The sequence below is a fragment of the Vigna angularis genome, chromosome 1 (assembly GCF_016808095.1).
Source record: "Vigna angularis cultivar LongXiaoDou No.4 chromosome 1, ASM1680809v1, whole genome shotgun sequence".
Classification (NCBI taxonomy): Eukaryota; Viridiplantae; Streptophyta; class Magnoliopsida; order Fabales; family Fabaceae; genus Vigna; species Vigna angularis.
The window spans coordinates 63,738,317-63,760,865 of NC_068970.1; the positions used below are offsets into that span (position 1 = coordinate 63,738,317).

General features: G+C 41.0%; 1 protein-coding gene, 1 non-coding gene and 1 pseudogene across 4 annotated transcripts; 2 read left to right on the forward strand and 1 right to left on the reverse strand.

The window, feature by feature from the left end:
• The first annotated feature begins 46 nt into the window (after positions 1-46).
• Positions 47-18,787, forward strand: LOC108347475 (O-fucosyltransferase 36-like; annotated as a pseudogene).
• Positions 2,533-21,954, forward strand: LOC108347264 (uncharacterized). Of its 3 annotated transcripts, none has more exons than XM_052878078.1 (3): positions 2,533-3,029; positions 3,114-3,231; positions 18,812-21,954. In XM_052878078.1, the coding sequence occupies exon 3, from the start codon at positions 18,818-18,820 to the stop codon at positions 21,296-21,298; it is 2,481 nt and encodes an 826-aa protein (XP_052734038.1). In that variant the 5' UTR covers positions 2,533-3,029; positions 3,114-3,231; positions 18,812-18,817; the 3' UTR covers positions 21,299-21,954. The 3 variants fall into 3 exon arrangements, with proteins under 3 accessions (XP_052734038.1, XP_052734043.1, XP_017441920.2); XM_052878083.1 differs by having other exon boundaries at positions 3,117-3,231; XM_017586431.2 differs by having other exon boundaries at positions 2,533-3,231.
• On the reverse strand, positions 19,352-19,458 carry LOC128195125 (small nucleolar RNA R71). Its single transcript, XR_008246697.1, has one exon. It is a non-coding gene; the product is annotated as a small nucleolar RNA R71 (small nucleolar RNA).
• Positions 21,955-22,549: the final 595 nt, after the last annotated feature.

The following is a 22,549-nucleotide window of genomic DNA, read 5'->3' on the forward strand; positions in this document are numbered from 1 at the left end:
ATTCAATTTATTAATATTTATTTTCTTGATCAGTTTTTGCAGGAAATAAAGATTGCATCTGAGCTTACTTCGTTCACTCTTCCCCAACTCAGTCGCCGTCGTGGCCAACAACATACTAATGCACATGGACTCCTCCTCCGACGAGGAGGACGACCGCCGCAACCTTGTCGACCAGAACCACCGCAAACCCCCGTCCCCGGCCGCCGTCTTCCATGTCGAAGATCGCTCTCCACGCTTCTTTCGCCGGAATTTCATATACCAAAAGAAGTACATTGTCGCAATCCTCGCTTTCCTCCTCGTCATCCTCTTCTTCTCCGTCGCCAATTTCCACAGAATCTTCTCAGGCTTCCTTCCAATTTGATTCCATCTCTGATCGAATGAAGGAATCTGAATTGCGCGCCATTAACCTCTTGCGGCGACAACAGTTAGGACTCTTAACCGCGTGGAACACCACGCGTCGGTCCAACGCGTCGGATCCGAACCAATGGGAGGATCTGAAATCTGTGTTGTTCAAGCAGATTTCCCTCAACCAAGAGATTCAGCAGGTTTTGTTGAACCCGCATTCCTCGGGGAACATAGTTGAGCCTGAGTTCGATTTAAACGCTACTCTGAACGGTGTTGTTTACGATAGGTGTAGAACGGTGGATCAAAATTTGTCGCAGAGGAGAACCATCCAGTGGAACCCTAGGGATGGTAAATTTTTACTTGCTATATGCGTGTCTGGGCAAATGTCTAACCATTTGATTTGTTTGGAGAAACATATATTTTTCGCTGCTTTGCTAAATAGGGCTTTAGTGATTCCTAGTTCCAAGGTGGATTACCGGTACGATAAAGTTGTGGATATTGATCGCATTAACAAGTGCTTGGGGAAGAAAGTGGTGTTTTCGTTTGAGGAGTTTTCGAATTTAAAGAAGGGTCACATGCACATTGATAAGTTTTTGTGTTACTTTTCGAAGCCTACGCCTTGTTACTTGGACGATGAATGGTTGAAGAAGTTGGGGGGGTTTAGGTGTGACTATGAATAAACAAGAAGCCGTGTGGGATGAGGATACCCGGAATCCTAAGAGCAAGACGGTTCAGGATTTGCTGGGGAAGTTTAACTATGATGATGATGTTATGGCAATTGGGGATGTGTTCTATGCTGAAGTGGAGCCAGAATGGGTGATGCAACCTGGTGGGCCAATTGCACACCAATGCAAGACTCTCATTGAACCTAATCACCTCATTTCACTCACTGCCCAACGGTTTATTCAGACATTTCTCGGAAGGAACTTCATTGCATTGCATTTTCGAAGACACGGGTTTTTGAAATTCTGGTATACCCTCTCTTTCTTTCATTTCCCCTTTGTAATCTATCGTAACCCATATAAAGTTAGAATTTAATTTCTATGTATTGTCAATGTAAAAAGTTTTGAAAACTATTCAACTAGTAAGAAATCACGATAACTAACTTTTAATGTAGCTATTGTAAATGTCAGCAAAGTTACCATATTTGAGATAGTGCAAAATTTCTTTACATTGATAATGCCATGGACCATTTTCTCATATTACTTGAGTATGATAAGCATCATGTATGTATTATGTAAGGTCTGAACTTTGCATGCGTGGCCTGGTTGTTTGTGACAAGTCAATTGCTAGCAGCATTTTCATGGCTACATTTCGAAATTCTGCAATTTGGTTTGTTCATCCTTAATTTTTCCACCATTATGTTATCTCTGATGATATGTTTTCATGTTTGCAGTAATGCTAAAAAGCCAAGTTGCTTTTACCCCATTCCTCAAGATGCAATCTGCAGCTTGAGGGTGGTTGAAAAGGCTGATGCGCCTATTATTTATCTTTCTACGGATGCAGCAGAAAGTGAAACTGAACTGCTTCAGTCTCTGGTAGTGCTGAATGGCAGGCCTGTTCCTCTTGTAATGCGTCCAGCTCGAAATTCAGCAGAAAAATGGGATGCTCTGTTGTACAGGCATGGTTTGGAAGGAGATACACAGGTGAGATGACAGTGTTTCACTTTACTTTGATGTACTTTTTTAAGTCTAAGTCCAGCTCTGTTAGTGACCTCAATATACCTTCCATGTCTGGCCTTCTGGTTTGCTTTAAATAAATAAAACTGTTTACAAGACTATATAATTGACCATGCTTTTCATTGCATAATTGCCTGTGTTCTACGTGTGGAAAAATCCTCACATTTTTTTGTCCAGTTAATGTTGGGATTATCCCAAATTCCTTGAAAACCATTGATTTGTTGTAGATGTAATGTAACTATTCTCTTTCTGTCATTCAACCTTTTGCATTCAAAAAAATATAAAAATTTAAGAACTTAGGCATTATCAACTTTGTTGGTTTCAGTTGTCCTGTAGTGACATTGGCTTCTGTTTAGGAGTAGAGGTCTAAGAATACTGGACCATAGTTTCAGTTAATTTAGTGCAATCACTGAAACAATATGTCGTGGCTAGTAAAAATTATTTACTGCAAACTTCTAATTGCATGGTGTCAGGCCTCGAAAATGACGAACGTAGTGGAGTCCACGTGGTAGCAGGAGGACGAGCCACCTCAGCCGCGCACATGGCGACCGCAGACAGCTGACGCCCACTAACGGACGCCAGGTGGCGCACATGGAGCTGAGTCGGAGACCGGTAGTGGAGAGCAGCGTGTTGGCCAGACTGAACGTGCGTTCAGCGGTAGTGGAAGACGCGTGGCAACCTCAGAGTGGACGACCGTCCGGCATGGCTGTCAGAAGCGTGGTGGAGTGCGCTGGCTGGGAACGTGGCTGCCAGTCTGTGAAAGTGCGTCTGGCAGGCAATGGGAGGCAAAATCTGAGAGTTTCAGGACTTATTCTTCACTCTCTGCGCACACCCTCATTTTTGTTTCTGAAGATCAATTCTCTCCACCTTCTCTCTTCATTCTCTGCACCTTCTCTCTGAAAGAACCACCCGTTTAATCTCCTCCGATCTGTATTCCGGCACCGTTGAAGGACGCTCGGCGTCAAGGACTTCCAGAGAAGACGTTCGGTTGGCGAAGCTGGACTGGTAAGTCCCTTCCTGCTCTCTGACGTTCGTTCTCATACCATGCAACTCAGTTCTGAGTTCGTACGTTGTTTTCCTTCGTAATAGTAGGAGATCTGATAGTGTCGAGCGTTACTGGTGGTAGTTGAGTTAACGAGCGTTGACGAATAGAATCTGTGAGTGGAGAAGTGTCTTTGTGCGTCTGTGGACGTTCGGTCATTTCCAGGTAAGGGAAGCTTATTTAATTTAACTATTTTGATGTATGTTGCATGAACGTTCGTTGTTTGACTGAATGAGAATAATGCATGATGTTGCTATGATTGAAGTGGCATGAACGTTCGTTGTTGCTAAGTGAAAATGAAATATGACTGATTTCACGTATGATGTATGAAATATATGAGATTTGGATGATATGGAATTTATGAGGATTGTGAAATGTACTATGACATGAACGAATGAAACTGTATGGTGAAAAACGAACTGGAATATAACTGGATTTGAAAATGAACTTCCATGAATATGTACGTTCGTACTGAACGGTCATTGACCGTTCGGTTTTTCTTAGTAACATGGTTGAAATATCAATTCTTCCATTTGAATGAAAATCTTGTTGAGGACGAACGTCCTTGTGTAAAAATGCTGTGCTTGAGCGATCGGCCAAGCACTGTTTGTATCTGAGTATTCTTTGATAGATTTCCATCCTGTTAATTCCCGTAATATTATACGTTCGTTACCGAAACGGTCACTGACCGTTCATTTTTCTTGACAAACATATTGGAAATAGGATTCTGTCATCTGGGTAGAATCCTGGTCGAGGACGAGCGTCCTCACATTAAAATACTTTGCTTGAGCGTTCGGCCAAGCACTGTTGTGTATGGTATTTTTGATAAACTACATTCTTCCTTATTTGCATGTATATATATATGTTCGAAATAGTATATTTCCCGTTCGTAAACATTTCTTCAAAGGTCCCTTAGTATATTTATCAAGTGCTGTTACTGTAAGTTATTAAACGTTCGGTTTCACACCTGACGTTCGTACTGGGAAGCGTTCGGTTTAAATGGTGTTCGGTCTTATACCGAGCGCTCGCTCAAAATGGTGTTCGGTCTTATACTGAGTGCTCGTACTCTTTCTCGTAAATTAGTTTCTGAAATTAGCGTACGTCCAACTTTAGATTTGCCACGTTCGGTCATTGACTGGCAGTGGGTTCAGTACGATGATTTTATAAAAACGTTCCCTGGAAGTCTTGAAATGTTCGCGTTGATGTATCCGGCCTAGGGCCTCCATACTTAAATTATTCTTGAAATACTGGTTTTAGTTCACGAGCGTCAGTTCATTCAACTGATTCTCAAGGTAATTGCGTTCGTCCAAATGAACAGGAGGTTACTCGGCTATTCCCGAATGTAACTAACTCTGTCGTTCGTACTCTGATTCGAACGAGCGTCTTTCGGTCTCGTCCACAGCGTTCGTCCTCGGTTCTTGGGACAGAACGTTCGGTTTCTGATGGTCTTCAAAGAAATGATGATAATGAGTATAAAATGATAAATGATAAAGGTTGAGAAATATATGAGATGAAAACAAATTGTGACTTTTGAACGAGCGTTCCAGTTAGGGACGACGCATTGATGAATAGTAAATTTCGGAAAGTATATGAGATGGAATGAAAGTTGTGATCTTTGAACGAGCGTTCCAGGTAGGAACGACTCTTGGAAAATGTTGGAATTTGTAAAGTATGACTGTGGGAAGTTAATGCTGGCTGTTCGATCCTGATGTTCCGTGAGTGCTCGTCCTCAAGTAGAGGACGCACGTCATGCGTGGGAACGGCAGGAGGTCGTCGTCCTTAGAGGTACTTTGGATGGACGTACTAACCTCGGGTGGCAGCTGATGAGGATGCCAGTTACCACACCACCCGGGTGCGCGAACGCCTGTAACTATGCAGAATTCATACAGTCCGGACGGTCAGTCTAGTATTGAGTTTTATCTTGAACGTACGTTAAAGGGTGTTGATATGTGATGAATGCGTGCGTTGATATGTATGTGTGCAATGAACTGTTTACTTGAATTTGTATGTTGATGCATGAGTTAAATTACATAAGCTTACACTGCGTTTTCTTGTGTTGTCTCGTTTTGTACGTCCGTCTTGTCATTGCAATGATTATCCGTGTGGATGTGAGCAGAGGGGGACGAGCGTTTGGAAGAGGCCCTGAATGAAGAGAATCTAATTGAAGTTGAAGTGAAGACCGAGTAGTGAGACACTCGGCCAGTAGTGTAGGTGTTTGTTGGAGTGGTCGTTTGACCACCTCATTTCCTTTATTTTGCTTAAGTTCGATCGTTCGGTACTTCATGTGTAAATCGTTCGGTCAGTTTCCGCTACGTTCGACTTTCATTTTGTAATTCTTGTGGGACGTGCGGCTTTGTACAGCCGTTCTGTAATATTGAAACAGTGCTCAAGGACGTTTGTCCTTGAGCGTTCGTTCGTCCATTCTGGAATTTTTTTTTAGTTGAAAAAAAAACTGTTTGAATTATTATTAAATGTGATTTCTAAATTATATGGTTATGCCAGTATTTTTGGGATGTCACATTAGTGGTATAAGAGCAGTTTTGTTCTTTTAAGGACATTGTAGGTTGTGAGTGCACCATGCATGTTTTGCTGTGTGCTCGACGTTTGTTTATTGAGTATTTTAGACTCTTTGATCTTGACTAACCATCGTTTTCCCTACCTTTCAGAGAACTAATGGCACCAAGACTTCCTCCCCCACCACCTATCGAACGGGATGTACCTGATAACACCCGGCTGTTGGAAGCAGTGATTGAAGGACTGCAACAGCAGAATACTGTTTTGATGCAACAGAACGCGGCTGCTTTGCAGAGTCTAGAAGCTGCTCGAGTAAATTCTGAAGCGACCTAGAGGCAACTGATGGAGATCCTTGCGACTACTAAGGGTACGCTTGGAGCATCCGCTTCAAACACTACTCATCAGACCGAGTGGAGTTTGGAGAACTTTCTGCAGCATCGTCCAGCGAAGTTTGATGGGAAGTGTCCTCCTGACGAGGCAGATCAGTGGCTGCGGGATATGGAGCGTATCTACGACGCCAAGGAATGTCCGAACGATCGTAGGCTGGCATTCACTGAGTATTTGTTGACTGGAGAGGCCAGTCATTGGTGGTCGAGTGCGAAGATGTTACTGACGGACTCTCACAGTCCCATTTCCTGAGAAGTCTTCAGAACTAAGTTTTATGAGGAGTATTTCCCTGACAGCGTTCGTTTCGCCAAGGAAGTAGAATTTCTCCAGTTGGTACAAGGTGGCATGTCCGTTTCTGAATACACCAAGTTTAAGCACCTGGTTCGTTTTAACACTATGGCTACAAGTGAAGAATGGCAGTGCCGGAAATTTGAGAACTGGCTGAGGAGTAATCTGAAAGTGCTGTTATCCAGCCTATGCATTAGGTCTTTTCCTGCAATGGTTGAGAGGGCCAAGGTATTGGAAAAGAATGTGGCCGAAGCGGAGCAACAGAAGAGGCAACATCAAACAACTAGAGGGTCGATCATGTCCAGGCCAAATCTGAATCGGGGTAGGATGCCGTACGTTCGTCCAGCACAACCATCGAATTCAAATGGGTCTCAAGTTATGGTTATTGCCGGACAGTCTGGGCAGTATGGGGCAGTCAGATGTTTTCAATGTGGAGGACCACACTATCGATCATCGTGTCCTCAATTGTTGGGAGTGAAGTCCTGCATTCGTTGTGGAAGGAACGATCATCTAGAACGCGAGTGTAATATGGGTGGACGAGCAGCAATGAGGTCGCCGAATGCTGGGAGAATGCAACAAGGTCGGGGTGGACGAACGCATGCTGTTGGTCGAGTCTACGCAATAACGGGCGCTGAAACTGCCAGTTCAGCTACGCTCGTTACCAGTATCTGTTTATTGCTTGGAAAGCCATGTTGTGTATTGTATGATTCGGGGGCGACACACTCCTTCATTTCGAAGGCGTGTGTTGAGAAATTGGGTATAGCCGAACGCGAGATGCGGTTCGACTTGGTAGTGTCAACCCCAGCGGCTGGTGAGGTTAGGACGTCTACTATGTGCGTCAGATGTCCTATAGAGGTTGAGGGGCGTAATTATAAGGTGAATCTCATCTGTCTACCCTTAAAAGATTTAGAAGTAATCCTAGGAATGGATTGGCTAGCTGCCAATCGCATTCTCATAGATTGTGGTGCAAAGGAATTGGTGTTTCCCGACTCAGATGGTTTGAAGCTGATCTCGATCAAGGAAGTCTTGACGGGTGTTAGGAATGGAGCCATGTGTTTTGTGGTGTTAGCTCAACGAAAATTGTAATATATAAGTATACACGAGTTAGGGTGTCTCAAATTCAATTGTAATGCTTTAGTGGTTATATTGTTCTGCGCGGTTAGTGGTATAATTGTACAGATACTTTGAAGGATATAATTTTATGTGCTCTTGTTTCATAATTGGAAAATTATAAATGTGTGTTAGCATAAGAGTATAAAAATGAGAGCTATTCTCAAAGAAATTAAATATTATTTTTGGAAATGAATAAGACAATAGCGTATGATATGACAAATATCATATATTTCATTAACTCAGGTCTATAAGGTTATGGGGACTACATATTTTCCAAATCTCATAGTTATAACTAGAGACCTTAATATTCGTGTGAAAAATGATACCACACACGTTAAACAAACATACATAAAGAGCAAAGCAGATAAAGGACACACACAGTGCATAATTAAAATAAAATGTTCGCAAGTCGGCCACAAGTGACCATTAAGAGTACAGTCCAAATATAAAAAAAAAAAAACTTTAAAATGGAAAGTGGTCGCTGGGTGGCGATCTTAAGGTAAGCTCCGTCGAGGGAGCTCTGGTACGGAATGCAGGAGGCATAGGTGGAGGGATTTGTCGTTCATCGCTTTCGTCGTCGATGATGATCGGAATGGGGAACAGATCTAGCAGCCTCGGTGCCCTCATAACTATCCAATCGTTTTCTTTCAACAAAAATTTGTATGTTAATAATAGAAGAGGAATGGAAAAATTCTATAAAAATAGGGTTATGATCGGTGTTCTTACCATACATGTATCGCGGTAGCAGAGAAAAGATAGTGCCAGTGGGGTCTATCTCCGCTTGCAGGCGCCTGATCCGATTAGCATGGTTGTTGAACCAGCATTGCACGTTATATTCGCCGGCTTCTCCGAAGGCCCTTAGTCGAGACGCGATCTCGAAGACTTGAGCTCTGCTTGGGTGTGTGACCCCATAATTGTATATGTTGGTCATCATCTTAATCTGATCATCAGTAGGACGCCACCGCTGACAGTTGGATCTCGCTATTTCTATTTCTCTTTGGATCTCACTCATCCTTCCTCTCGAAGTATTTCTAAAACATAAAAATAATAAAATTATATATATATATATTTGGTGTTTTCTTTATTTGTTTTTGTTTCCTTTTAGGTTTATTTTTATCCAGTCGGTCTTTGTTGTTTCAATGACTAGTCTCAGATCTATTTCACGGTCCTCGCAAATGTTCCTAAACGGATCTACATCCAAGTTTGTTCGTGTCCATTTTGTGCATACAAATAAAATTTTCTTTTTTTTTAGTTTAGTTTTATGGGGTACGTGGCGTTGTTCTACCCGATTGTCTCTGCCATACCTTCAAACGAAGGGAGATTAACGTCTGGTTTCCAGCCGATATACCCATTTTCTTTGTTAAGACAATGTGTTCTTAGTTTTAGTTAATAAAAGGAAAAATAGAAGAAGAAGAAAGCAAATAAAGGAGCAGAAGTAAAATAACAAGCAGAAAAGAAAGAAGAGAGCAGAATATAATTGCGAGTAGTAAAAGCTCAGAAAAGAAAAAGTGCATAAAAGGAAGCAAAGAGGAGAAAGGAAAGAAAAGAAGGAAGAAGGAAAGAAGAAGGAGAAGCAGGGTAAAGGAAAGGAAGAGATAGGAGAAAAGAAGTACTTACTCGCCACGGAGAAAAGCCTTGGAAAATGAAGGTTGAAGTTTGGCTGGAAAGGCTTCCGATCTCGCGTTCAAGATCTCCGATCTCCAACACTCAGGCGTTCAGATCTCACAAGCTCTCACACTCAGAACTCTCGGTGCTCAGATCTCACTCTCTCTCACACCCTCCAAAAATCTCAACGTTTCAACGTGTCGCCCAACGCGGCTAGCACCTCATTTTATAGCCAAAAACCTCACTGTGCCCACAGTTCCGGTCGTGCATACCGGAGTCTTCAATAATATCGGTTAAAAAAAAATTATGCGATTTTTACCACATTTTGGGAGTATGAAATGTTCAAATTAAAGAGGGTCTCTTGCTATATGAGTGAGTGTAGATATGCCATGATTTTGGTGTAAGATATGTGATGTGTATGTTGATCCAGAATTGTCTCCTTGTATGAGTGGTGGGAGTTGCCCTGATAAGCTCTTTGAGCGGTGGGAACTGCCCGGATAAGTTTATTATATGAGTTGTGGGAGGCAACTCTACACATCAGAGAGGATGTGCATCGACCTTGGCAATCTCTTTTATAGAGTGATGAGAATAACGCTGGAGATGCAACCCGTTAGAATTGAAGATAGCAACACCAAGTATTACAAGAGGAAAGCAGTCAGATTAGTGAAAGTCGTCTGGGACGAGAAGATGGGCGACTCTACTTGGGAAGTAGAAGATGCCATGAAAGATTTGTATCCCCATCTGTTCGAGTGTGAGAGCTTGTGAGATCTGAACGCCTGAGTGTTGGAGATTGGAGAGCTTGAACGCGAGATCGGAAGCCTTTCCAGCCAAACTTCAACCTTCAGTTTCCAAGGCTTTGCTCCGTGGCGAGTAAGTACTTCTTTTCTCCTATCTCTTCCTTTCCTTTACCCTGCTTCTCCTTCTTCTTTCTTTCTTCCTTCTTTTCTTTCCTTTCTCCTCTTTGCTTCCTTTTATGCACTTTTTCTTTTCTGAGCTTTTACTACTCGCAATTATATTCTGCTCTCTTCTTTCTTTTCTGCTTGTTATTTTACTTCTGCTCCTTTATTTGCTTTCTTCTTCTTCTATTTTTCCTTTTATTAACTAAAACTAAGAACACATTGTCTTAACAAAGAAAATGGGTATATCGGCTGGAAACCAGACGTTAATCTCCCTTCGTTTGAAGGTATGGCAGAGACAATCGGGTAGAACAACGCCACGTACCCCATAAAACTAAACTAAAAAAAAAGAAAATTTTATTTGTATGCACAAAATGGACACGAACAAACTTGGATGTAGATCCGTTTAGGAACATTTGCGAGGACCGTGAAATAGATCTGAGGCTAGTCATTGAAACAACAAAGACCGACTGGATAAAAATAAACCTAAAAGGAAACAAAAACAAATAAAGAAAACACCAAATATATATATATATATATATAATTTTATTATTTTTATGTTTTAGAAATACTTCGAGAGGAAGGATGAGTGAAATCCAAAGAGAAATAGAAATAGCGAGATCCAACTGTCAGCGGTGACGTCCTACTGATGATCAGATTAAGATGATGACCAACATATACAATTATGGGGTCACACACCCAAGCAGAGCTCAAGTCTTCGAGATCGCGTCTCGACTAAGGGCCTTCGGAGAAGCCGGCGAATATAACGTGTAATGCTGGTTCAACAACCATGGTAATCGGATCAGGCGCCTGCAAGCGGAGATAGACCCCACTGGCACTATCTTTTCTCTGCTGCCGCGATACATGTATGGTAAGAACACCGATCATAACCCTATTTTTATTGAATTTTTCCCTTCCTCTTCTATTATTGACATACAAATTTTTGTTGAAAGAAAACGATTGGATAGTTATGAGGGCACCGAGGCTGCTGGATCTGTTCCCTATTACGATCATCATCGACTACGAAAGCGATGAACGACAAATCCCTCCACCTATGCCTCCTGCATTCCGTACCAGAGCTCCCTCGACGGAGCTTACCTTAAGATCGCCACCCAGCGACCACTTTCCATTTTAAAGTTTTTTTTTTATATTTGGACTGTACTCTTAATGGTCACTTGTGGCCGACTTGCGAACATTTTATTTTAATTATGCACTGTGTGTGTCCTTTATCTGCTTTGCTCTTTATGTATGTTTGTTTAACGTGTGTGGTATCATTTTTCACACGAATATTAAGGTCTCTAGTTATAACTATGAGATTTGGAAAATATGTAGTCCCCATGACCTTATAGACCTGAGTTAATGAAATATATGATATTTGTCATATCATACGCCCCTCAACCTCTATAGGACATCTGACGCACATAGTAGACGTCCTAACCTCACCAGCCGCTGGGGTTGACACTACCAAGTCGAACCGCATCTCGCGTTCGGCTATACCCAATTTCTCAACACACGCCTTCGAAATGAAGGAGTGTGTCGCCCCCGAATCATACAATACACAACATGGCTTTCCAAGCAATAAACAGATACTGGTAACGAGCGTAGCTGAACTAGCAGTTTCAGCGCCTGTTATTGCGTAGACTCGACCAACAGCATGCGTTCGTCCACCCCGACCTTGTTGCATTCTCCCAGCATTCGGCGACCTCATTGCTGCTCGTCCACCCATATTACACTCGCGTTCTAGATGACCGTTCCTTCCACAACGAATGCAGGACTTCACTCCCAACAACTGAGGACACAATGATCGATAGTGTGGTCCTCCACATTGAAAACATCTGACTGCCCCATACTGCCCAGACTGTCCGGCAATAACCATAACTTGAGACCCATTTGAATTCGATGGTTGTGCTGGACGAACGTACGACATCCTACCCCGATTCAGATTTGGCCTGGACATGATCGGCCCTCTAGTTGTTTGTTGTTGCCTCTTCTGTTGCTTTGCTTCGACCACATTCTTTTCCAATACCTTGGCCCTCTCAACCATTGCAGGAAAAGACCTAATGCATAGGCTGAATAACAGCACTTTCAGATTACTCCTCAGCCCGTTCTCAAATTTTCGGCACTGCCATTCTTCACTTGTAGCCATAGTGTTAAAACGAACCAGGTGCTTAAACTTGTTGGTGTATTCAGAAACGGACATGCCACCTTGTACCAACTGGAGAAATTCTACTTCCTTGGAGAAACGAACGCTGTCACGGAAATACTCCTCATAAAACTTAGTTCTGAAGACTTCCCAGGAAATGGGACTGTGAGAGTCCGTCAGTAACATCTTCGCACTCGACCACCAATGACTGGCCTCTCCAGTTAACAAATACTCAGTGAATGCCAGCCTACGATCGTTCGGACATTCCTTGGCGTCGTAGATACGCTCCATATCCCGCAGCCACTGATCTGCCTCGTCAGGAGGACACTTCCCATCAAACTTAGCTGGACGATGCTGCAGAAAGTTCTCCAAACTCCACTCGGTCTGATGAGTAGTGTTTGAAGCGGATGCTCCAAGCGTACCCTTAGTAGTCGCAAGGATCTCCATCAGTTGCCTCTGGGTCGCTTCAGAATTTACTCGAGCAGCTTCTAGACTCTGCAAAGCAGCCGCGTTCTGTTGCATCAAAACAGTATTCTGCTGTTGCAGTCCTTCAATCACTGCTTCCAACAGCCGGGTGTTATCAGGTACATCCCGTTCGGTAGGTGGTGGGGGAGGAAGTCTTGGTGCCATTAGTTCTCTGAGAGGTAGGGAAAACGATGGTTAGTCAAGTTCAAAGAGTCTAAAATACTCAATAAAGGAACGTCGAGCACACAACAAAACATGCATGGTGCACTCACAACCTACAATGTCCTTAAAAGAACAAAACTGCTATGATACCACTAATGTGACATCCCAAAAATACTGGCATAACCATATAATTTAGAAATCACATTTAATAATAATTCAAACAGTTTTTTTTTCAACTAAAAAAAAAATTCCAGAATGAACGAACGAACGCTCAAGGACGAACGTCCTTGAGCACTGTTTCAATATTACAGAACGGCCGTACAAAGCCACACGTCCCACAAGAATTACAAAATGAAAGCCGAACGTAAGCAGGGTATTTCAAAGTGACAAAAGAACTCCAACCAATATTCTCAAGCATCCAATTTAATTCATCCGACATGCCTAAAGTGCTCAGTGTATTTTCATCACAATAACGCGTAGGCACAATCACCCGCTTGAGTAATGTGGCGTACCTCTACCGCTGTTCTGTATTTTGAAAAGTGATGCCATTGGAATTAGCGGAGGCACGAACCCTTTTCCTTGGACGTTGCTCTGCGACTGGTGGCACTGTATTAGGGCGCACAGATTCAGCAACAGCGGTGGTCTGTTGCGGCAGCGAAGCGGATTGCGGAGTTTGTTGCGGCAGTGGAGTGGAATTCGGAGTGGAAGACGAGGATTTTGGTGGTTTGGGTCATGGGAGTCCGCCGGTGGTGATGGCAACTGGAGTGGCGACGATGGTGAATGGGATGCTAGCAATGACGAACGGGATGGAGGCGATGGCGAATGTGATGGTGGCGGCACTGAACGGAGTGGTGGCGGAGACGGTGTCCGCTGATCGGTGGAGTCGACAACGACGACTGGCGGAGGTCCATCAGGGCGCCGCGGTGCTATCGTCTTCGTCCGCATTGAGCGTCGCAGTGGCACAGTGGGTCGCCGCATTGCAGGCACGGTGGGCTGCGGTGGTTGGCGGCGTTGGTGTGTCATCTTGTCGGTGGCGGATTTGCTGTCGGAATTTGGCTGGAGGAAAATCCTGCAAAATTTAGGGTTTTCAATTTTGCAGATGGGTTCGAATGAGGTACACTATCTTCAGCCCCTTTCTTCACTTCTTCAGTTTTTTTTTTTTTTTTTTTAAATGAACTAAGGACCTCCAGTTTTGGCAGCACCATGTGATGCTGTGAATGAAACAGTAGACCTATTTTTTTCATAATCCCCCCCCAAATACAACTTTAACCTTTGACCATTTACTTTAAAGCTCCTCTCGGCATGAAGGTCAGAGATTTCAATTGTTCCAAAGGGAAGAACTTTTTGAACCACAAATGGACCTGACCACCTAGATTTGAGTTTTCCAGGGAACAATTTAAGTCTGGAATTATACAATAGAACTTGTTGCCCTGGGGTAAACTCTCTCAGCACAATTTTTTTATCATTCCATTTTTTTGTCCTTTCCTTATAAATCTGGGCATTCTCATAAGCTTGCAATCTAAATTCATCTAGCTCATCCAATTGAAGCAGCCTTTTCTCACCTGCAGTCTTCAAATCAAAATTTAGCAATTTAATGGCCCAAAATGCTTTATGCTCAAGTTCCACCGGTAAATGACAAGATTTTCCATACACCAACTGATATGGTGACATTCCAATTGGAGTTTTAAAAGCTGTTCGATAAGCCCAAAGTACATCATCTAGTTTCCTTGACCAATCTTTCCTAAATGAGCTCACAATTTTTTCCAAAATTCTTTTCAACTCCCTATTAGAAATTTCCACTTGTCCACTGGTTTGGGGATGATAAGGGGTAGCTATTTTGTGTCTCACACCATATTTGCCCAAAAGTGATGCAAATTGCTTGTTATGGAAATGTAAGCCCCCATCACTAATGATTGCTCTTGGTACCCCAAATCTGGAAAAAATTTGTTTCTTGATGAAGGAAACCACCACCTTGGCATCATTTGTTGGTAACGCAGCAGCCTCTACCCACTTAGATACATAATCCACAGCAACCAAAATGTATTGGTTTGAGAAAGAGCGTGGAAAAGGCCCCATAAAATCTATTCCCCAAACATCAAAAATCTCCACTTCAAGTATGTTGTTCATGGGCATCTCATGTCTCTTGGAAATATTGCCAACTCTTTGACATCTATCACAGTGTTTCACAAAACTATGGGCATTTTTAAAAAGGGTAGGCCAATAAAAGCCACTTTGCAACACTTTAGAAGTTGTTCTCTCAACTGAAAAATGCCCCCCCATAATCTGACCCATGACAATGCCAAAGGATGTTCTCAAATTCATTTTCAGGAACACATCTTCTGATCATACCATCTCCGCATCTTTTGAACAACAAGGGGTCATCCCAAAAATAGCTCTTGGCATCATGCAGGAATTTTTTCTTTTGCTGAAAAGTAAGGTCATTTGGAATTATACCTCCTGCTTGAAAATTAGCAAAATCTGCAAACCATGGCAAGGAAGTAATGGCCATCAACTTTTCATCTGGAAACTCCTCTGCAATAGGCTTGATGTCCTTATTCCCGTCTTCAAGCTTCAATCTTGAAAGGTGATCTGCCACCAAATTTTTCTTCCCTTGTTTATCTCGGATCTCCAAGTCAAACTCTTGTAATAAGAGAATCCAACGTATTAATCGTGGCTTGGCATCCTGCTTAGCAAATAGATATCTCAAAGCAGCATGATCAGTGTAAACAATAACCTTTGACCCAACAAGATAGGATCGGAATTTATCAAATGCAAACACTACTGCAAGCAATTCTTTTTCAGTCGTGGCATAATTCTTTTGAGCTTCATTTAACACTCGACTTGCATAATAGATCACATGAAACACTTTTTCTTTTCTTTGTCCTAATACAGCACCCACAACATAATCACTTGCATCACACATCAATTCAAATGGTAAAGACCAATTAGGTGCTGTCATTATAGGAGCAGAAAAAAGTTTTTCTTTTATAGTTAAAAATGCTTGCATGCATGCATCATCAAACACAAAAGGGGTTTCTTTTTCAAGAAGATTAGACATAGGCTTTACTATCTTAGAAAAGTCTTTGATAAACCGCCTATAAAAACCTGCATGACCTAAGAAACATCTTACCCCTTTTACATTCACTGGAGGAGGTAATTGTTCTATTACTTCCACCTTTGCTTTATCAATCTCAATTCCTTTAGCAGAAATGTGATGACCAAGAACAATTCCTTCTCTTACCATAAAATGACATTTTTCCCAATTTAGCATTAGATTAGTTTCTTGGCATCTTTTTAACACTAAGGTTAAATTAGCTAAGCAAGAATCAAATGAAGAGCCAAATACAGAAAAGTCATCCATAAAGATCTCAATGCAATTTTCAATCAAATCAGAAAAGATGGAAAACATACACCTTTGAAATGTTGCAGGCGCATTGCAGAGACCGAAGGGCATCCTCCTATAGGCAAAGACGCCATAGGGACATGTAAATGCTGTCTTTTCTTGATCTTCAGGAGCTACTGCTATTTGGTTGTAGCCCGAGTACCCATCTAGAAAGCAGTAGTATGCATGCCTTGCCAATTTTTCCATCATTTGATCTATGAATGGAAGTGGAAAATGGTCCTTTCTTGTGGCTTGATTCAGTCTTCGGTAATCTATGCACATCCGCCACCCTGTGACTTTTCTTGTAGGAATGAGCTCATTGGCTTCATTGATCACCACTGTCATTCCTCCTTTCTTGGGTACAACATGAACAGGACTTACCCACTCACTATCAGAAATTGGGTAGATAATTCCTGCATCTAGCAATTTAATTACTTCTTTCCTTACCACTTCTTTCATAGTCGGGTTGAGCCTCCTTTGTGGTTGCCACACAGGTTTGAAATCCTCTTCCAAATAAATTTTATGCATGCACACAGTAGGACTAATACCTTGCAAATCATCTATTTTCCACCCAAGGGCAGATTTATACTCCCTCAACACCCTTAAAAGTTTATCTTCTTCAGTACATGAAAGTTCATTGCTCACAATTACTGGATTACGCTTTTGCTCATCAAGGAACCTTATGATTAAGCCACTTCAAAAATTAACAAAAAAAACCAATTAATCAAACACATTTAACAAAAAATAATTATAATTAAAATAACTAGCAACAACCCAACCAGAAAAATTATAGCAAAAACCCTATTTAATCAAAACAAAGAAAGGGCATAAATTGGCCTATTGGCCAATATTTTCTAATTAGTCCATCAACCAATAGAAAGGCCATGAAAGTTTTGAAACAAGGTCTTTTCATCAACTTACCTGGTGACCCGGTGTCCCCTCTTCATATCCCAACAACAATATTTGAAGCAATATTTGAAGTGACGACAACAAATCATGGGTATGCTTAGCACTGGTTTAAACTCAGATAATCCATTCCAAGTGTCAGGCCTCGAAAATGACGAACGTAGTGGAGTCCACGTGGCAGCAGGAGGACGAGCCACCTCAGTCGCGCACATGGCGACCGCAGACAGCTGACGCCCACTAACGGACGCCAGGTGGCGCACATGGAGCTGAGTCGGAGACCGGTAGTGGAGAGCAGCGTGTTGGCCAGACTGAACGTGCGTTCAGCGGTAGAGGAAGACGCGTGGCAACCTCAGAGTGGACGACCGTCCGGCATGGCTGTCAGAAGCGTGGTGGAGTGCGTTGGTTGGGAACGTGTGATGTGTGAGTAAATGTAATTGCATTCATGTCTTAGTTTAGGTCATTTGCATGCATAATTGCATTCATTGAAGGATTTAGTCATGGATTATCTTTGTTTCGGATCATACATTGGCATTTTGTGTTTTTATTGTAGATTGATGATTCTAAGTGCCAAAATCACAATTTGGAAAGAATTGATGTACAAGATACCAAGATGAAACCAGAGAGTTCAACAACCAAGCTGTGAACAGTCTCAACCTGTGGAGTTACATGTGGATGTTGCTTTTAAATGGAGTTGCAAAACAGAAAGTTCAACAACTGTGCTGTGAAAGTTCCCACAACTTGTGGAGTAATATGTGGATTCACGTAAGAAAACAGAATTAAAGCAGAGAAGAACACAGGCAGAGTGGGGAGTTTTCCATGGGCTGTGAAAGTTTCCAGGAGCAGTTATTGATCTCTTTTATGACTGATTTAAAGAGATTAAATTAAAGGAAAATTGGAGGAAGTTAGGGAAAAGGAAAACCACTCCTAAAAAGGAGGAATTTGTGGAAATGATGGGAGAGGAATGAAAACACGTGGAACGGGGAGACAAAAAGGGTATTCACGCACAACAAATGGGTGCTTCTTCTTCGTCTTCTTCTTGGAGCTTTTGGCTGCAACTTTTTGCGGAACTTTTTGCTTTTTGATTTTTCTTTTCCATTATGCAGAACTAAATTTCCTTTTGTTAGTGGATTGATGTAGTGCTTTGGATTATATTTTCTGAACCTTTTTCAATTGATGTTAAGTTCATTTTAATTATCCCAGTGTTCTATTTATGTTTTAATGTCTATTCTATGAGCAGTTTCACAGTTGGAAGATTGGGAATTGCTTGCGTTTATAAATATAACAGATTAGATGCTGTCACAATTGGGAAATTGGGCAGGACTAGTTAGTTTGAATTGAGATATGATTGTTCTTCATGATCTTGTTGAATTTGTAATTGGCCTAAGGGATTGGGGATTCAAATTCAAGGGATACGTTTGCCTACTAAGGGATTAGGGATAAACAAGCTCTAAATAAACTCAAGTGGATAATTATAATTTACACATCGATTGAAAAGGGGAGGAAATTATATGAAAATGTATGAAATCAATTCTCTAACATTGTTTATATCATTTGAATTTCCATCACTTGTTTATGTTCATCATTTCACTGCATAAATTTCATCACTCAAAATTAAGTAAGTTAGTAAACTGGTACTCAACTCATTCAATCCCAGAGGACGATATTTTGTTACTACAATTACGATTGGTACACTTGCCAAACATACATCAAGTTTCTGGCGCCGTTGCCGGGGATTGATTACTGTTGATATTAGTGATCTAATTGGCTTAAGATTTGAGTTGTAGATGTTAGGGAATTTTTGTTCTTATTTTTGAGTTTTTTTTTTTATTTTCAATTTTATTGTCACCTAATTTCTGTTGCAGTATTGTGTGTTTTTTGTTTTAGTTGTTTATGCGAGGTACTGTTGGCCCAGAAGAATTGCTTTTCGATTCAGAAATTGAACGCACTGCTAGAAGAAATAGAAGTAGTGCAAGAAGAAGAAAGAGAGAAAGAAGACAAGAACAAAGATTAATTGAACAAGAAAAGGAGGCATTAACAATGGCAGACCAAGAACCTGTTAGAAAGACTCTTCGTGACTATTCAATGCCAAATCCTAATAGTTATCAAGGGAGCATTGTGAGACCTCCTATTCAAGCTAACAATTTCGAAATCAAGCCTGCATTGTTGCAAGTCATTCAACAGAATCAATTTGGAGGTGCAAATTCAGAAGATCCTAATTCTCACCTAGAGAATTTTCTGGCAATCTGTGATACTTTGAAGTATAATGGAGTTTCAGATGATGCAATTCGTTTGAGGCTTTTTCCGTTTTCACTACGGGATAAAGCTAAAAGCTGGCTTCAATCACTACCTCAAGGAAGTATTTCTACATGGGAGGATATGGCTACAAAATTTGTAACCAAATACTTCCCTCCTTCCAAATCAGCAAAAATGAGGAATGAGATCACCTCCTTCGTGCAACAAGACAATGAATCCTTATATGAGGCGTGGGAAAGGTACAAGGAGCTAATGAGGAAGTGTCCACATCATGCTTTACCTGAATGGTTGCAAGTGCAGACTTTCTATAATGGTCTTTCACCCACTTTTAAGGCAATGTTGGATGCAGCAAGTGGAGGATCATTCAATCTCAAAACACCAGAAGAAGCTTTGGAGACTCTTGAGCTAATGGCAAACAACACAGTGAATATGCAGTTTGATCGTCAAAATAGAAAAGCTGGAGTGTTGGAGGTTAATACTTTGGATGATATCCTAGCCCAAAACAAGTTGTTAACACAACAGATCACTGATTTGACTCAGAAGTTGGGAAATATGCAAGCAAATAATGTTAATACAATATCTCCAGTGTGTGACTTTTGTGGAGGAATGCATCAGAATGGTGAATGTCAGGCCAATCAACAAGAGGCACAAGTGAATGTAGTGGGACAACAACAGAATCAGTTTTCTACCAACTTTAATGCAAATTGGAGACCCCAACAAGCGAGACCTTGGAGTAATCCAATCCAATCTAACCCGCCAAGGCCTCCATATCAATATCAAGCACAACCCAACAATCAAGGAAACAAGATGTCTACGTTGGAAAATGCATTAGAGAAGTTAACAATGCAAACTTCTACCTTTGTGGACCAGACTTCAAATTTCATGAATGAGACAAGGACTAATTTCAAGAACCAGGAAGCTTCAATCAGAAATTTGGAGAACCAGATTGGTCAGCTTTCAAGACAACTCTCTGAGAGATCTCCTGGCACATTCCCTAGTGACATTATACCAAACCCAAGAGAGCAATGCAAGGCAATTCAATTGAGGAATGGAAGAGTGATAGAGAATGAAAAAAAGAGTGAGATGGAGGGAGAGAAAAAGAAAAGAATGGAAGAAATAGTAGAAGAAAGTGCTGAAAAAGAAGTTGAGAGAAAATGTGAGGAGAAGGAAGAGGGAGAAAAAAATCAAGAGAGTGAGAAAAAGATGCGTGAGTATGTCCCTACCATTCCATTCCCTCAAAGGTTGAAGAAGCAAGAACAGGCGACGCAATTTGCAAGATTTCTTGATGTTTTTAAGAAGCTCCACATTAATATTCCATTTGCTGAAGCATTGGAACAAATGCCAAGTTATGCTAAATTTATGAAAGACTTGCTGTCAAAGAAGAGGAAGCTTCAAGATGATGAAACAATTATGCTCACAGAGGAGTGCAGTGCAATAATTCAGCAAAAGTTACCTCCCAAGTTGAAGGATCCAGGGAGCTTTGTCATTCCATGTGAGATTGGAAACATCACTGTGGGTAAAGCATTATGTGACCTTGGAGCAAGTATCAATTTGATGCCTTTGTCCATTTTTAAAAGGTTGGGTATTGGTGAAGTAAAGCCCACTATGATAACTTTACAATTGGCAGACAGATCAATGACTTATCCTTATGGAATTGTGGAAGATGTTCTAGTGAAGGTGGATAAATTCATTTTCCCAACTGATTTTGTGGTTCTTGACATGGAAGAAGATGCTAAAGTCCCAATTATATTGGGAAGACCATTCTTAGCAACAGGAAGAGCATTGATAGATGTAGAACAAGGACAATTGATGTTAAGAGTGGCAAATGAAAAAGTCACATTTTCTATGACTGAAGCAGTGAAGCACAAACTTGACAGAGAGGACTGTTTCAAAGCTAAAATAATTGAGTCCCTTGTGTTGGAGGAGATAAATTTCCATGTAAAGCAGAATCCATTAGAGAGAACTCTACTGTCAGGAATGGAAGCAAAGGAGTTGAAAAGAGAAATTAATGATGAAGAGGTGGTGAAGTGTGCTGATCAATTGGAAGTGCTGAAGCCAATATTCAATTCCACTAGAGGAATAGAAGATTTACACAAGAGTGAATGGTTGTGGGATTAAATATTGAATGTTGTTTATTTTTGATAGGGTATAGGATGATAGGATAGGAGGCAGGGGGAAGCAAGCCGAACGATAGGAGGCAGAGGGAAGCAAGCCGAATGGTAGGAGGCAGGGGAAACAAGCCGAACGGTAGGAGGCAGGGGAAAGCAAGCCGAACGGTAGGAGGCAGGGAGAAGCAAGTCAAACAGTAAGAGGCAGGGGAAAGCATGCCGAATGGTAGCAGAGAGGGGGAAGCAAGCCGAACGGTAGGAGGCAGGGTGAAGAGCTATAACCGATCGATTGAAAAGTTACTGGTAGGTGATGAGCGGGAAATAATTATAGTAAATAGAGCTATATTTTAGGAAAATATTCAGTATAAGATAATTATAGTAAGTAGAGTTGTATTCCAGGGAAATATTTAGTATAAGATAATTATAGTAAATAGAGCTATATTCTAGGAAAATATTCAGTATAAGTTGGACGGGAAATAATTAGTATAAATAAAGCTAGAGTCTATTGTTAGGGTTATGTTTTTTATTATTGAGTTTGTTGACCGGCCACAGTCCTGGGAGGGAGGTTATGCTCCCAAGTAATTGAGGGAGGTTATGCTCCTAAGTAATTGAAGGACATTATACTCCAAATTATCTTTGTTTACTTTTGTTTATTCAGAAAATTCTATCACCATTAATAAAAGAAATTCATTCATTCACTATTCTTTTGACTTACTGTGAGCGTTATAGTTAGGTGTCCTACTCGGATACTTAACAATTTTCCTAGTGACATGATTAACGTATTTTAAATAAAAATAAAAAGTAAATCAACCACACGGTAAGTTTTTTTCATTTGAATTGTATTAAATTTTCATTTCTAGTTTTTATTACTAAATGTTTATTATTATATGACAATTTATGAATTATATTATATCTTTAATTTTAGTTCCTATCATTAAATGCTTTATTCTTATATGAGAAATTTGTAGAACCAAGTACGAAGCTTCTTACTTCTATATAAAGGAAATTTTGAAAATTTTGAGTTTATTCAAGGAATTTTTTTTTCTAATTTGGAATTACTATGTGAATCCTTCTTCAAGGTCCCGACCATCTACATTCTGTTGTTGATCATCATCTACATGTTGTTATACTCATCTACATGTTGTCATACTCATGCTTCACCTATTTCTCTTGGAAATTTGTTCCAACCAATCTACATGTTGTCATACTCATCTACATGTTGTCATACTCATGCTTCACCTATTTCTCTTGGAATTTTGTT